This window comes from Cygnus atratus, chromosome 9, assembly GCF_013377495.2.
Source record: "Cygnus atratus isolate AKBS03 ecotype Queensland, Australia chromosome 9, CAtr_DNAZoo_HiC_assembly, whole genome shotgun sequence".
Classification (NCBI taxonomy): Eukaryota; Metazoa; Chordata; class Aves; order Anseriformes; family Anatidae; genus Cygnus; species Cygnus atratus.
Window position 1 is genome coordinate 3,448,188 of NC_066370.1, and position 17,010 is coordinate 3,465,197.

General features: G+C 37.7%; 1 protein-coding gene across 1 annotated transcript in view; it reads right to left on the reverse strand.

The window, feature by feature from the left end:
* The window catches only part of COL4A3 (collagen type IV alpha 3 chain), a 60,523-nt gene that overhangs the window by 38,603 nt on the left and 4,910 nt on the right, over positions 1-17,010 (reverse strand). Inside the window, exons 2-9 of the mRNA XM_035544696.1 lie at positions 8,894-8,950; positions 5,902-5,991; positions 4,056-4,100; positions 3,482-3,526; positions 3,123-3,185; positions 2,348-2,401; positions 1,478-1,504; positions 773-850 (exon numbers count right to left, since the gene is read on the reverse strand). Coding sequence (XP_035400589.1) covers positions 773-850; positions 1,478-1,504; positions 2,348-2,401; positions 3,123-3,185; positions 3,482-3,526; positions 4,056-4,100; positions 5,902-5,991; positions 8,894-8,950 — 459 coding nt within the window. The remainder of the gene's footprint in view (positions 1-772; positions 851-1,477; positions 1,505-2,347; positions 2,402-3,122; positions 3,186-3,481; positions 3,527-4,055; positions 4,101-5,901; positions 5,992-8,893; positions 8,951-17,010) is intronic.

Genomic DNA, 17,010 nt, shown 5'->3' on the forward strand with positions numbered 1-17,010 from the left:
GATAACACAGAAGTACAATTCTTCCCTGCTGCATCATCATTTGGTATATGTTTTGAAACACGAGAATACACACTTGTTCTAAAACTAAACTACTCTAAGGTATAAGTCCTGTTTAATGCAACTGACATCTTAATTATCCATTTAGTCCTATTGCTAGCCATAGTGAGCCTACAGTCTTCAGAATATTCTATGCGATACATTCTATCCTTTGAAGCTTCACTTTCAAATAAATGGAAAATGAAAAATGTTGACTTTCAGTTTAACTCAATGTCTTCCAATTATTTTAACAGTCAGAAGAAACATCTGTTCTGCCTCCTTCTATTAATCTCATTGAAAAAAATATGGCTCATACTGGTTTTTGTTAATGCTTCTCTAGAAGTTGAACCAATCTTACTTCCTGGGGAACTTTTCTCCATTTCTGAAATATTTTTGCTCATCTGCAACCTGACTTCCTCATCCTGCTTTACTAACTATTGACTTTACTGACTATTGGTTCTGATGACAAAATAATTACTCTTGTCTTGGAGTACTTTGTCCTGATAAGTCAGAAGAAATACTTTTAATACATTGCATTAATCATATTATAGATGTTTTCTGGTTTAGAAATGAATAATTGTAAGAATACTAAGAATATATAATATATAATATATAATTAATATAAAATATATAATACATAAAATTATGCATTACATGGATATATGTGTATACATACACATATATATATATGCATTTATATCTCACATGAGATATAAATGAATTAATCCAGAATTACCTGAAGTCCAGGCATTCCTGGCAACCCAGGATCACCTTTTGCATCATATCCCTGGTTATATCCATCTGCAGGGCACCCCTAGACAATTAGATAAAAAGGAAGATAAAAAGTTATGCTGTAGAACGCTTTAGTGGATCTTAGGCTTCAATTGTTTTAATACAGTATGTAGGGATATAATCAGTATCAAAACTGCATGATGAAGGCAACTGTCTACTACAGATAGTTCTACTGTCAAAAAAAGATTTTATTAAACAGAATACACCATTTTTAGGCATTTTTAGACAGTTTTCTGTGTTACAAGTAGTCTTCATTTCAGACCTATATACTTCTCTCACATAGTCTTGACCTTTTTCAACTTTTCTGCACTTTTTTTTCCCCTTTGAACTACTCTCTAGTGCATTTGCAGATTTCCATATGAATTCATAAGCTGTTTGAGGAGAGGCTTAATCCTTTGTGTGTTTGAAAGAGTTAATTCTTAACATGCAGCAACGGCAGTTACGGGAAAGGAAACAAACAAATACACTTTTGTGACTTGGGGTAAGTTAACTAGTAGAGACCATGCATCAAAGTCAGTTGTTGCTTCTTATGGAAAGTAAATCTTCTGTTTTCCCTGAATGGAGATATCACGCATTCCTTTCCATCATCAAGTATAAATACATAATATTACCAATACATACTTCACATAATATGATGTAAATAACTGACCTTCTCTCCTTTAATGCCAGTGACACCCTAGGAAGAAGAACAATCATATTATTAAAACAGAAAAGTAAGCAACAATGATGAAAGGAAACTTTCTAAATACTCTCTAAGCTCAGTGCTCTTGAAGTGATTTGTTTTCATGACAATGGTGTATAGCCAGGCACATGTTTGCTGTGCCAGACTTCAACTGAGGAAGAAAGGACATATTGTCAAAAAGTAGTCCAATCTCACTGCTGCAATTCTACAAATGAATGTGGAACATTTTTGAGGCCTGACCTTAAAAAAAATAAAAATAAAATAATCAAGAGAGCTGGTGCAATAAAGATCATGTTCAGAAATTATCAGATTTGAAGCCACAGGAACTTGACAGGTAGCATTCCTTTCCCCATTTGTTGTTTATAAGTTTCTTTTAAAATCACATTTCTACAGAGAAAAAAAACAAATCCTAGGGTTAAAGCAATGCAGCCATAATCAGAAGTTCCAGGTTGAATTCCTGGTTCTGTCGTTAACTTAATTAGGCCATGTCCTTGGTGATATTTACGCATGAACTGAAACTGGAATCTGTTTAATACATATTGGACACCTTTAAAGATGCAAGTTAAATGTTGACAAGTATGCCTTGAGACACTGAAGAGCTAACATCAGTCAATGAACATGTGTGCATTCACACCTTAAGACGCTGAGGCCTAACACTCAGCAGATTAAGCATCACTTCTTTTTTCTCTTTACTGCACTGTTTTCATACTAATAAAATGGGAATACTTACATATTTCACCTGTTGTCAATATCAGCTAATCTGAGGCTTTACACTCCTTCACTGAGTGGCTGTACGCGGCAGAAATTCATACAATCACAAATTTCACAGACACTTACTGGAATGCCTGGAGCACCTCTTCTACCTGGAGGACCTGGAAAACCTTGATCGCCCTGCAAACAGTAAGAGCAACTGTTAATGCATATTATTGATTATTATTCTGAGTCTAGCAAATGCTACTACAAAAGAAGTTTTTTATATTATCATACTAAAATTATGAGTTGCATTACCACTATATTTACTAAAAGAGGCACAGCTTGACCTTAGGGATCTTTACTTCTATCACAAAGACTAGCCTCTATTAGTTATGTCAAACCAATTTACTGTTTCACTAGAAATGTATGATTTTCTGTAGTAGGAATTCTTCTGACTCCCTCTTTCCGATTGTTTGAAGCTATGAGCAAAGAAAAATGATTAAACCTGTAACGTAATGTTAAACTTTTTCTATTAATTGCCTTCAGGATTTATGAATTGTCAGCTGCAAGCTATATACTGGTAAAATGAAATTAACTAATTCTCTCAGATGTAACCCATTTCAACAGAAGGATTGGTTAGAAAAAACTGATTAGGTCTTCCGGATTTTAAATGAAGAAAAAGGGTTTTCTGTCAAACAGAATACATGTTCAACATGTATTATTTCATTATCAATCTTACACATAAAGGCAGCATTTATCCTTCCTCTGGTGACTGTCATGTTTCAGATTTTTCCTAGTCAATAAAGTCACAAACCAAAACAAATCAAAATGATTGTATATTGGGAGAAAAATGAATGCTTTTTCATCATTCCCACTCACAGCCAAACATAATCCCCATGATATTCAGCTTGGTTTGTACCTTTGTGCCATTGCATCCTGGAACACCCGAGCGTCCAGGAGGGCCAGCAGCTCCTGGTTCACCCTAAAAGCAAGTGCAAAATTGACACAAGCTTTGTTTTTGCACATTCGTATTACTCTACAGCAACACTGAAACAGTTTATGTTGAAGCAGTGTTCCATAAGACTTGACAGATTACAATGTGTTCTGAAATCATTGCAATGAGTAAGAATTGCTGATGCTAAGATTGTTATCTCTAGGTTAACAGACAGAGACAACGCTGATGTTGACACTAGAGTGAGTACACTGGGTTGAGGGTAATTGTGTACTGAAGACTATATTAAGAGAGAAATCAGATAAATCAGTTTCAATTTTACTTACTGGAAGACCTGGGGGACCTGAAAATCCAGGTATTCCTGGGGCTCCCTAATGATATAAAAACAGAGGAAGAGTATTTCAAGTATTAAGAAAGAGCTTATGATGCAGTTTTCCTTTTTATCACATTCACAAGAATAATGAATGAAAGTATAGTTCTGTCAAAAAATCATGGTTTCATTATTTTATCTTCCTTAACCCTTCTGACTGTGCATCAAGTATAATGGTAGCTTATGAACTGTTAAAACGGGCAGGTTTCCCCTGCCAAGAAAAACTCAAAATCAACTCTTTGTGGAATTCTTGTCTGACTTCTTCATTGCATATCCTAATACTAAATACATACAGCATTAAACTTGTGCATAAGCTATAGCAAAAAAGGTAAAATTCTAAAATACAGACAGTGCACGTACATACTCCATGTCATGATTTTAAAAATATTTGTAATTTTATATATATAATATCTGTAATTTTTTATTTTTCACAAATTACTGATTGAACTATTGAACTACTGATCGAAGTATTATTAGCTTTAAACAGAGTATTTAATACATAAAAGCTTGTTTAAAACAAAAATACTTACCCGTATACCTTTGGGTCCAACTAAGCCCGTAAGTCCTGGTGAACCCTAGACCAGAAATGGACAACAGCACATTGCAATATAATTGAGAAAATGCACATATATATCAACAGGACATGCAACATTTTTAAATACCGGTACAACATATGCACACAAAACTATATGAATAAATACCAGATTTGTCCATTACAGACACTAAAAGAAACAAGCTTTTAATCCAACTTGTATAAATCTTGTCATCTTTCCCTCCCTTTCAGTGTTTACAGGGGATAAATCTCATCAGAGGTTAAAAAACAACATTCAGGGTATGTTAAGAAAGCAGTTGCTATGGGTCTGTTCAAACTGTGAGACCTGAAAGGGTTTCTCCGTGAGGAAATAGCTGGAAGCCTCTCATCAGTATTCTGGAGAGTTTTTCAGTTCTCAGGAATGAGTGATGTCAATATAACAATCAGATACATACAGGCACCACTCTACCCTGCTTTTACCCCTGTTTTACTTGGAAAGGAAACCCAGGAGCAGGCTGACAGGGAGCTAAGCAGGATGGGAGAGCAAGGCTGAACGGAAGACAGCTGAACACGCCACAGCACTGTCTAGACAGAATCTGCTAGAATTACTTCAAGACACTTAGAGCTTTACTGAGAATAAGAAACAACTTTCGTTTTGCCCGGAAATGAAATGGGGAATGTACAGAAATACACAGCTCCTTAAATCCTGGGTGACAGTTGCCAATAACACATAAGATAATGCATCAGATAATTGGAATAGGGAAAGCTAACTGGAATACACTGCAACATATGATATTCAAGCTAACAGAGATGTCCTTGCTAGGTAAATTATTCTTACTTTTTCCCATTCTTGCAGAAGTCATTATCAGCTATAACAGAGGAAATGCTCTACTGAACACTTTTCAATGAGTTTACATAAACACCTCATCAACATGTATGAGATCCACCATGAGTATCAGTTTAACAAAATATTGTAAAAATGAGACAGGAGAAAATAGTACAGCAACACCTAAACAAATTGAAACTGCAAAGAAACATTTATTTAAAGGCGTGGATGAAGGCTGGAGCCACATTAGTGCAGGTCCCAGATAATAACGTGACTGTGGCACTACTGTCAGTCCTTCTTCCTGATTTATATTGTGGCTGAGTTTAGACCATACTTACAGATAGTTTGTTCATCAAAGAGTCATTTTATTAATGACAGCAGGAATGCTGTTCCTCAAGACAAATATGAATTTTTTTTTTTTTAAATGAGCAATACTTACTTTTTTTCCTGTTCATTCAGGAGTTACTGAAAATTCATATTCTGCCTGAGTTTTAGCCATATGGGAAAGAAAGCCCAACTCACCAAAGTCACTCTCCCCATACTGCAGGTAATTATGACATATGGTATTTCCTAGACAGAGCAAGATTTATCTTAAAAACCATCTCTCCTTCAACTTTTCTTAAATCTATTTTTAATTATTTGTCTCAGAAGTACCTTGTTTCCTCTCTTTCTAGCAACAGAAGTCAGAGTACACTTAAGACAAAATTGTGGTTATGCTACTAAAATCTATTTAGAGCCATGTTTCTTGCCTTTGGAGGGTCAGTCCAGGTGCTTTAGAACTGATTCCTCAACAACTGACCACAAAAGCCCATGTTCGTATTAACTACTTCCACTTTGTCTAAAATGAACATTGCAGCTGTTGACCACACATCCCTTACCAAATGGAAGACTCTGAAACAGAGTTTTGTTGTTGTTGTTGCTTTTTGTTTTAAACAGAATTCTTTATCCAGTCATACCTCACTTTCACAGTCAAGCACAGATGTAGTGTTGCTACCCCTGTGCCTCCATGGGAACATACCTTTGGCCCCTGTGGCCCTGGAGGCCCTTCTGGACCGGGAAAGCCTCTATGACCAGGTGGACCTGGGACACCAGGGAAACCTTTTTCACCCTGTAAACATTAAGAGAAAGAATTCCTGAGAAAATCCTTGATTCTCTTTTTGATAACTTACTTTTAAGACATTTATTATTTTCAGTACCTCTTAACTTCTATGTTTGTGTCAACTACTGTGATGGATTATCCTTGCTCATACTGACCTGTTCTCCTGTGTGCTGCCTAGGCCACATGGTACCACTAAAGTAACAAGCTAATTATGAAGACATCAGAAGACATCAGTACTCAAGTTTTCACAGAGTACCGAAGTTAATTGGCAGCATGAAAAGTTTAAGAAAGCAGCTGACACATATTTCTTCTTAATATTCTATATCATGCTTAGCCTCTACAAGAAACACAAATCCAAGTCCACTATAGTACTCCTAATTTGTAGCTGGCAAACTTAATAACTGCTGCTGTACAGTAAGGTCAGTTCCAAATCATCAATACCTCTCTCTCTTCATGCAGGCCATGGAAAGAAACAGTGGGAGTCAAATATAGCAAAACTGTTCAGATAGAACAAAAATAAGTTTGCTTTAAGTAACAACATTACAACATTATTCTGAGTCTCAAAAATTAAGCCAACCAATTACTTTTTTATATATATTTTTTTCAAGGTCGAGTTCAAATGAGCAAACCATGTGAAGGAAACAGAAAAGATTAAAGTTACACAAATGGAATAAAGGAGACTACGTTACAGTAGGAGGGGCATTTTCTTTTCTTTTTTATTTTTTAATTAAATATAATGAACATGCAAGTTTTATCCTGGTTAAAATAAAGTGCTTCAAGCCTAAGAAACTCACAGAAAAGGTGTCCAACTCTTTAGATAGCAGCAGTTTAGCATGCTCAGTGTTACATCAGTGAAGAGCTGTCTACTTAAGACAGTTTACAACACAGCATGAGATAGAAGAGAGAGGATGGGGTTATTGATTCTCTTCGAGTCAATTTTCCTATTTATCAGAAGAGAGTTACAGAAAAAAGCAATTGAAATTCTGCTGTGCAGAAGTTATCTTGCTGGTATCTTAGTAGTCAATGTACAAGATAGGATCCAAAAGAAATCTTGAGCAGCTAAAATATTTTGGCTTGTCCCACCACCAATTCTCACCCCTCAAAATCTCCCAGCCTCACCAGATTTTAAATAATTTCTGAATTAAAAATAAAATAAACACAGAAGATAATCCCAGAACATCTGAACACAACTGCAAGATGAGGATTGCATTATGAAGTGTCTATGAGATCTGTATCATAAACTGTCATAGCTTTTTATAACAAATCAGTTTTTTCATCCAGGGCCGTGCCAAGAAAGGCAAAAAGAATAATGCTGTACCGAGATGTGCCACTGGAGGGGGTGTGGAACTAACTCACTGAAAAACGACACAAGTCCTTGATTTCTGCTGAGCTTGCTAACCCTCACTGCAGCAAGTGGTGGGACGCACTCCAGCTGCAGAGCAGCCCCGTGCTCTTCTGACTGCTTTGATCATCGCCACACAGCAGAGGCATTTTTACCCACACTGTCTTCTTGACAGGTCAACAAGATCAGATAATTCTCAGGTTGGAAAATTTCTCAACATCGAACAGTTATGAAAACTTACTGATGAATGTAATTGTCCTTACTTTCCACAACTGCATGAAAAACTAGATCAGTGTAAACAATGATTAACTATTACCTATACATTTCTCAGTTGATTTTACTTGGAACTGAAGATGACAAGTTGCAGGTTTTCACTCACTAATATTTTTCTTTTAGTGGGCATCTTAAGTTATATTTTTCTTATTTTTCAGTTGGTCTCAATCTGTACGGGTTAGGACAAAGGTCAGACCGACTAAGAACATGAAAAACAAGCACTGAGATTTTTTTTTAAAGACATGGGTATCCTCTTTTACCACATACAAATATGTTTTAGCAAAGAACATTTACTTTGAGATTACTTTTCTGCACCACTTCAGCTTTCTAAAGGCAAGACTAGTAGTGTTTACTGTGGTGCAATATGACATACTTTCTTGGCAATAAAAGTACAGCAGGGAAGTCAAAAGTAATTCTTTACCAACCAGTTGCATCAAGCTGCGGGACTAATCATAACTGTCAGTCTATGTAGACACTATGGTGTGTGCGTATCTGAAATCTGTTGAAAAGGTTTAGTACAGCAATCACTGTGTCCATGGTTAGCCTGAACTAAAACCATGACTTCTCTAATAATGCCCCTTTCATTTGTGAATCGGTTGTTTTTCCAACTACAAGAAAGAGTTTGAAAGAATTTTTGGCATTTGTGTAATTCAGGTTTGTCTAAAAGCCACACTGAGCCTCTGCCAAGCTACTGCTGGCAACAGGCAGAGCTGCAGCTCTGTTGCTTTCAGTAGACTTGACTGTTCCCCAGCTCCTGGCAAGGTGTTTGTGATTAGGACCCAGAAACTCGTCCTGTGTCTCAATCTGCGGGATGTGCATTGTCTGTTGGATACCAATGCTTTTACCTTTCCTCCAAGAACCAGAAAATGCACAGGGGTCCAGGGGTAGGAGGCAGATGGCAAGGTCCTAACACGGAAAGAGGGAGGCACTGAACATGGCTCTGTTGATGGCACTACAAAGTTTGTAACAGGAGAGCTGCTGATAGTGATAACTGACAGCAGTTGTTAGGAGTTTGTAAAAAGTACCTAATGGTTTGGTGGTTGTTCTGTTGGTATCCTAACATCATGAAACACTGTAAACAAACTAATGCATTAAAAAAAAATAAATTATTAGTTAAACAGTGCGTCCAGAGTTATTTTAAAATATTTTTTTGTAAGGTAACGTATTGCTTTTACAATTCTCCATAGACTTTGTTGACAGAATACCATCACACAAAATAATCACTTCCTAGTTCATCTCAACTATTAACAATTTCCCAGTATAAACTAATCTTCGGAAAAATGTATTTGCTCTTACCTTATTACCTTTTGTGCCGTCACAAAAGCAAGGACTTTTACCTTTGCATACACAGCTCTGAAAAACAAAAAGACAAATTCTATAATAAAACAATTTTTCTCATCATGTTGCTTGGTGAAGGGCAAATGAAAGCCCAATGGTTTTAGTAAGGTAATTATTTTATAGATAATACAACATAAAAAAATGTTTACAAAGCGTGGTAATTCTCAACAGAAGAAAATAGCTCATAATACCTCAGTGCTGTCTTTTGAGACAGGTAAGGTCACTGCTTCCCTTTAAAAGTTGGGGCAAAGGCCAAGAAGCTGTGCTCGACACAATCAGGGTTATAATATCAGTATGATGTGTGAAATTTAAGAGTTTGGGATCACAGCAGTAAACACTGATGATTCATTTAAAAACTTAATATAAACTTAAGTAAAAAAAAAAACAAACAAACGACAACAAGGATTTTCAGAGTGTAACTGGATAGAAAGCATGACTAAATTATCTAGCTCATGTACTCAACAGTGGTTTTAGCAGTGAGCTCAGGAAGAGCTGCAAACCACATCTGAGATCCTCTGGTGAGCATGAGAAATGTTAACCCCTCATGCCCTGATCCTGCTACAGCTACCATGCACTCCATACCCGAGCCAGTCCAGTCGGGCTGGGTTAACTCTGCAAAGGACTTTTTTCTACACTCATGTATATATGTCCTATTTCAGTGGAGTGGAGGGGAAAAAGCATCAATATTAACATAAATATTGTACATACAAAAGTATTATTAAGGCTACTGAAGCAATATATTCCATACAGATACGGAGTAATGTGCATTTATTGTCCTTATTTATTTAATTTTTTCCATTTATTTTTGAAGCTATTGCTGAACGACTTTTTCAACTGTACTGCTATAGAAAGAAGGTTGTTTTTCAGTTTAGCTTCTCATTTCAGTCTATTTGTTTATCACAATTACTTATACTATGGTACAGCTCCAGACAATAGGAAAGGGACAAATATCCTACATTGGCTATGATGGTATTTTCCTGAGCTTCATAAAACTCAGAAAAGAGGGAGGAACTATATTTCCTACAAGATCAAAGCCTTTAATATGGTATGACATGAAATTTCTATTCAGATGCTGAAGACAGAATTAATTAACCCCTACAGCTGTTCATAATACAACGGCAGCACTGTTCCAAATTTATAACTTTTCCAGTGGTGTTCTCAAAAAAACAGAAAGCAAAAGATAGAGAAAACGTTCTCCGTGACATTTTAAAAGAACGGTGTCAGATTGTCATTAAATTTGAATCTCTCTGTGGCAGTATGTTCAGGTAAAACATTTTACAGAATTGAAAAGCATCTTTTCTTCCCACAAGCTAGGATCGATTTCATCTATCTTTATCAGCCAAAACCAGGGTATCCGGTATCAGGTATCTGCCTTCCTTTCCTACACAGTTGATGGTGTCCGTCTCTTTCCCTTGACTCCACACAGGAACCTGACAGCTACTTTGGAACAACTCATTCCGTCTTTTTAGGTGCCTCTTTTCAGATGAAGGAAGGATGCTGCAGGTATCTGCCGTTCTCTGGGGGCTAGACAGTTGCTGGTGGAAGCTCTCTGTCTTTTAGGTGGCTGAAGTTAGGTGAGAACTCCATCTAGTAGTTTAAAAACAGATGCAGGAAATACTCCTCAAGTGAACAGCTATTTACAAAATAAAGCATAAATTAGAATCCATCAGCCATGAAAAGCAAATCCCCCAAGAAATATCTGTGGCAATGTGTTCCATGGACAGATTAACAGGCAATTATGTGATGGTACAGGTGAGGTTTTTAGTGTTGCAAACTTTAATTCCTCAGCAGATTTAAGAAGACTTTCTTCCCTAGATCTGACAGCTAGAGTTTAAGTAGCACTGCATCAGAAATTTGGAAATCAATGTTGTCTTGTAAAACAGAAGAGACGTGACTATGCTATCTTTGATATTATTTTAATCAGTACAATTTAATAACCAGAGGCACAAGAATAAACAGTAGCTCAGAATTAACAACAAATATCCTGATTTCTTCTTGGTGAGGTCTGTAAGTTTGCCACTGGGTATTCTAAATTCACCAATTGAATTATATGACAGGTATCTTAAGCCTTTAAGTATAAGCATAAAAGGATAAAGGGATAGACATCTCAAAATAAATTGGGAATGGATTGTTTCCTATTCAATAACATTACCTTCCATCCCAAAGAATTCTCTACAGAATAGTACATTTTACTGACACCTTTTTGGTACGTCTGATAAACAGTATAAAAACAGTACCTGCTCATGTTGATGTGTTCATCACACAATAGGATAAAAGCAGTCTTCACTTGCAGACACCGCACTTTTCTGCTGGTCAGTTACTCAAGCTATCACGTTTTTAAGGCTTGCATACGAAAATTGTAAATTAACTACAAGAGCTGTGAGACCCAGTTACTTTGCAAACTCAACTGCTAATACAAAGATTTAGCTTACAGATTTAGTAGCCACCTCAGCCCAGGAAAGGTGCCGCTTACTAGGAAAGAATACTTGAAGTGGTCCAAATTCTCTGGATTGATTCAGAGTACCTGGGAGCACATCCTTGCTGAGCAGAGTGAGCTTTCCTCATAAATACTTACAGGCTTCTACATTGCTAGTATTTGCCATCGTAATTCTACAAACTTTAACGGAATTGCGCCTTATTTCTAACTATAAAAGAATAAAGCAGATTCTTTAAAGTGTTTGTATGCAAAGCACAATTTTGAGGACACGTAGAGAAATCACCAAGGGACATGACTCTTCCCTAGTAAGTATAATCTGCAGAAGCCCTGGTATGTACGGATACAGACGAAAATATTACTTTTAACTTATAATCACAGATTAATTCAATGTGAAGTTAAATGCATGAACATGTAAAAACTTATGATGCTACATAACTAATGAAGGTTATTAAACCATTTGAAGAAAGACAGCCTTTGTTCTTCAAGAAGTCAGAATGCTTCGAATGTGTTTAATTTGCCATTAGTTAGCTTTCAAATCAATTTAGATCTTTTTGTGAATGCATCTCACTTTAAACTAAACTGAAAAGACCAAAGACAATTCTACATTACACAGACAGTTAGTTGGATAACACTAAATGTTTTGGCATATGATTTTTACGTAAGATTAGATTACGCCTTCTGTAAAGGAGCTTTGAACCAAAAAGTCATTGCTCACTTACACTACTGATGCTGCCTGGATGTTTCCACAGCCTTGCAAGATGCCTGCAGCTTCTTTATCAAAGGATCATAATAAAGCAATAGTCTACTGCCAAGTTGTAAGATAGGGAAATTTAATATTAGGTATTAACAAATTATTCAAAATACTCACAATAACATCTCTGTAAGTGGCTGCATGTTTTTCAGCTTTGTGATTTTTCTAATAACCACCACGTTTTATTTCAAATAATCAGATAGGGAGATGGAACTAGATTTCTGATCCAAAAATCTAGGCTAATGAACAAAGCCAAGTCCTTGTGTGGATAACAAGTCAAATAAATTAACCAATGAAGCAAAATTAAAAACAACCACCAAACAAACAAACAAAAAAACCAACACCACTTTCTTGGAGTAACCTAGAAGACTTCCTTTCAGAGGAGTTTTGAGTGGTAGTGTAGTAGCACGTGCATTTTAAATAATTCCAGCAGTGTACACTGAAGCACCTATTCTGCAGCAGCACATCTTCTGCAGTTTTATTCACTGGGTGACTCCACTATGGGGCCTCCTGCAATGGTATGTGTAATACTGAGGTGCCCTTCCCACACTATGGGATTGGATTCTGTGAGGCTCTGACGTCTTCCTTCCCCCAATTCAGAGACTAATTTAAGTATCTGTTTAAAAACACCACGACTCCCTGCGCTGCAGTCATAGTGGAGCATCAGGGAATGTCACCCAGCTCACGGCACCATGCTGACAGACCTAGCTATACGGAGGATGTCAGAGAATGTATTTAGGGATATTACCAAACCCTAATGTCTCAAAAGAGATCACAAAGCATCAATGCAAGGAAAGAAAAGCAAACGATAGGCATTTCTACCAAAAGCACAGGCTTTGAGTTCTGTCACTCACATTTGGAGGGTAGTAGAGGGGGTTAAGGGCAAGAAGATGGGGAACATACAAAATGAGCCAGAGAGGAGGACGTGCCAGTATTTTTCCACACATCGTTCCATAAAGACATCTATGACGACAGAGGAGACAGAGCATTTGCTTTTATTTCTAGATCTGGAGAAGAGTATAGTAGGTCAGCCATAATGGTCAGCTACAATTTAAAAATACATTATTTATATATTAAAAGACACAAACAAATAAACCTGTACAAGGACAGAGACGGCAAAGATCAGGTACCGTATTCCTTAAGCAGGTTTCAGATGAAGCCTATACCAAAACCACCCAGGATGAGTAACAAAGACATTCAGATGAAAGGTGAGCTGAAATTAAATGTGTGCTGTAGGAACAAAGTAACCTGGTTGAGTTGGGGCTTAAATTCACACTTTTGGCCTGATTGGTCTTTAATTTCATGGGTGAATGCAACTGATTCCAGGGGTAAGTCCTGGTTAACATAAATGAAAGATGACTGTGCAACATGAGGAATTTTAACATGAATTAAGAGCAGTGCAAGTGATATTCATTAATTACAGCGGACAGTAAGAATAACCCAGGTGTCTTCTCTCAAGTGAGTGCTGAAGCTGTCACTTGCCTGCACTGCTGGTTCTGGACGCTGATCTGGCTCATTATTAAAAATGCAAGTCTGATTTTTCATTTAAAGTTCATTTTTATTAGCATCTCACCCATCCTGTAATTAGGTCTTTATCTTTTAACTTCAAAGATCACTGAAGTAGAACTCCACTAAAACATGAAATAACTTTAGTTGGACAAGATCTACTTTTCTGTGGTAACACTTCTTTCCCCCCACCTTTCTGCTTAGTAATGGTACCCTGAGCAGCCTAAAATTATGCATGTCATGACAACAGTCCTTTATAAGTAGCAGTAAGTTATCGGCTTATTTCCCATTTTCTGTAATTTCTCTTAAATTCCAATACTTATTAAAAATGATGTATCAGTGAGCCAATTCCTTTAAGAATCTTGACTGTCTATTTTCAGGGCTGCTGACACACGGAGATTTCTGAATTCTTCCTGAGCTGTCTCAGTGCAAAGCAATCACTTCACACATTCCAGCTGCATCTACAAACCACAACTCAGACCAGAATAATATTGCTCAAATAGCTGATGGTCATACACTGTTTAAAACTACAAAAGACCCATTTCTCTAATGTTCTCTACTACGTGTTTTCGATTGCATCTAATAAAAATAGGTGTAAAATATTATTATAGCACCATAGAATGTCCTGAGTTGGAAGGGACCCACAAGGACCATCGAGGCCAACCCCTGACTCCACAAAGGACTGCCCCAAAACCAGGCCATGTGTCTGAGAGCGCTGCCCAAACGCTCCTTGAGCTCCAGCAGGCTGGGTGCTGTGACCACTGAGGAGCCTGTTCAGTGCCCGACCACCTCTGGGTGCAGAACCTTTCCCTAACACCCAGCCTGACCCTCCCCTGTCCCAGCTCCATGCTGTTCCCTCAGGTCCTGTCCCTGTCCCCAGAGAGCAGAGCTCAGTGCCTGCCCCTCCGCTCCCCTTGTGAGGGAGTTGCAGGCCACTATCAAGAAAGTTAATAATAGAATCATAGAATATCCCAAGTTGGGACCCATAAGGATCATCGAGTCCAACTCCTGGCACCACACAGGTCTACCCCAAAATTCAAACCATGTAACTAAGAGCACAGTCTAAACGCTTCTTAAACTCTGACAGGCTTGGTGCTGTGACTACGTAGCTGAGGAGCCTGTCCCAGTGTGCGACCACCCTCTCAGTGAAGAGCCATTTCCTGATGTCTAGCCTGAACCACCCCTGCCACAGCTTGACACCATTCCCTCAGGTCCTATCGCTGGTCACTAAAGAGAATAGATCGGCACCTGCCCCTCCACTCCCCCTCGAGAGAAGCTGTAGGCTGCGATGAGGTCTCCCCTCAGCCTCCTCCCTTCCAGGCTGAACAGGCCCAGTGACCTCAGCCGCTCCTCGTACATCGTCCCCTCTAGGCCCTTCACCATCTTTGTATCCCATGAAAAAAGTTCCTAGTGTGGAAAAAGTTATATAAAGAAAATATTTTTTTCTGAATCTAAGATGCACTTGCATTAGGATACTTAGCTAGACGAGCACAGTTAGTAATTCTACCTAGACTCAGTTAGTAAATACGTGACCTTGGCAGCATTTTCCTCTTTTTGCACAACCGCAAGTCACTATGTAGCGTACAAGGTACTGGAGAATGAAGCTCCCTCACTCCAAAACATTGCTATCATAACAAAATACCACTCTCACAATCGCAATCTGTATACTAAAAGTTTTTCATGCATTCTAAGCATCAAACATGAATTCATTAAAATTATCAAAGACTATGAAGAACTTTGTGTTTTTTTTAGTGATTGCTGGACCAGTACAACAAAACCAAATTATTAAGCCTTCAATAAGTATAGACAACATAGAGCAGAAATAGGAGATGATGAGACAAAGGAAAATATGTCAGTTCCCGAACCCTGAAACATTGTGTAGTCACTTGTGAACTGGAAGGCAGCCAGACATTCCTACCTTCGAAGACTCCTGTTAACAGCAACGAATGCTATCAGAATTCACAGCATTTTGCCTATCAGACGAATACCTTGCACCTGACACAAATTATTTCATTTTTACTTTCCATTACCAAGAAACACACCTGCAATTTTAACTAATAAATAACTCAGTCAATGTCTTATGCAGGGAGAACTGATCTCGGAGGCTGTGGAAGACAACTGTAATGCTCCAGCCACGGCTGTTGTTGAATAAGCTCCATTAAACACGTGTAATGGGAACCTTGCTCAGGGAATAGCTACTGAATCACTACCCCTCCCTGGTAACATGGCCCTTATACTACTGGATATGTGCTGCTTTCAGCATGAGGCATGGAAGAGACGTCCTAAGCATTTATGATTTCTGGAAAAAAATCTTCAGAACCTTTCACAGCAGCAGCATTTTGTGTCTAATTAACAAATACACAATTTGTGATCAATGTGAACGTACAACATATGCCTATCCGTATTTGATAAGAACTTCCTTGCTTTCTGTCCTTAATTTAAAGCCTAGAGTTATTTTGAAAAGGATTGTTTTTAATGTAATAGGAAGATGTATTTATAATTGCATTTGCAAATCAACCAAAAATCAATGGTAAATGACTGATATGGACAAATGGGAGAAGCTGCTGTAGATGAACAGTTAGACAACCTTCTACTATGTCACAGGTACATGGGTACAGAAACTGTTTTCACTTCATAAATTTAAACAGTTTTGAAATCCTGATCAGTTTTTGAAGTAAAAAAATATTGCATAAGAACTTCACTTAATGACAATTTTGTTGTTAGTTAAGTCTCTTCATTAGTAGTATTCACATTTGTTACAAGAAACAAACCAACAACAAAAACCTGACACAGAACAGTGCAAAACAGAAACAAAATTTTAGTAAAAATTCTGGTATCTCTCGCAGCCTCTGTTCAAATGAGGTATATTATGCACTTGAAAAAAAAAGACTTAAAACACTCTGCAATTCTCCTTCTGTACTACATGTAACTAAACAGCATATCCTCTTTTGCTGTGAACGAACCCAGCTGTGTGCAAGTTCCAAGAAGTTCCCATAGCATCGCTGTTTATACTGTGGTGATGAAAGCATACCACTCTGCCATCTTCCTCATAGCTCCACGTCCAACTTCCACAGTGCCAGCCACATTCTTGTCCAGGCAGATACAGTGCAATTAATTGCACGGCGCTACTCCCTTCTCCTCTCCAGCTCACCGATGGTAAAGAATTAGGGAGTGTGAGAACAGTAGGGCTTAGCAATCTTCATTGTGTCTGCACGTTGTCATCCTTATGTTTGGATAAAACAAGTAAAATGTTGTCATTTAGAAGAAAAACACCCCTGAGTTTTCCCCAACTGAAATTTGCGAGCTCAGTGACAACCACCTTGGCATGTGTTGTAGAAGCTGCCTAAAATTACTGTGTCTACGTAACTAAACCTGGCACGT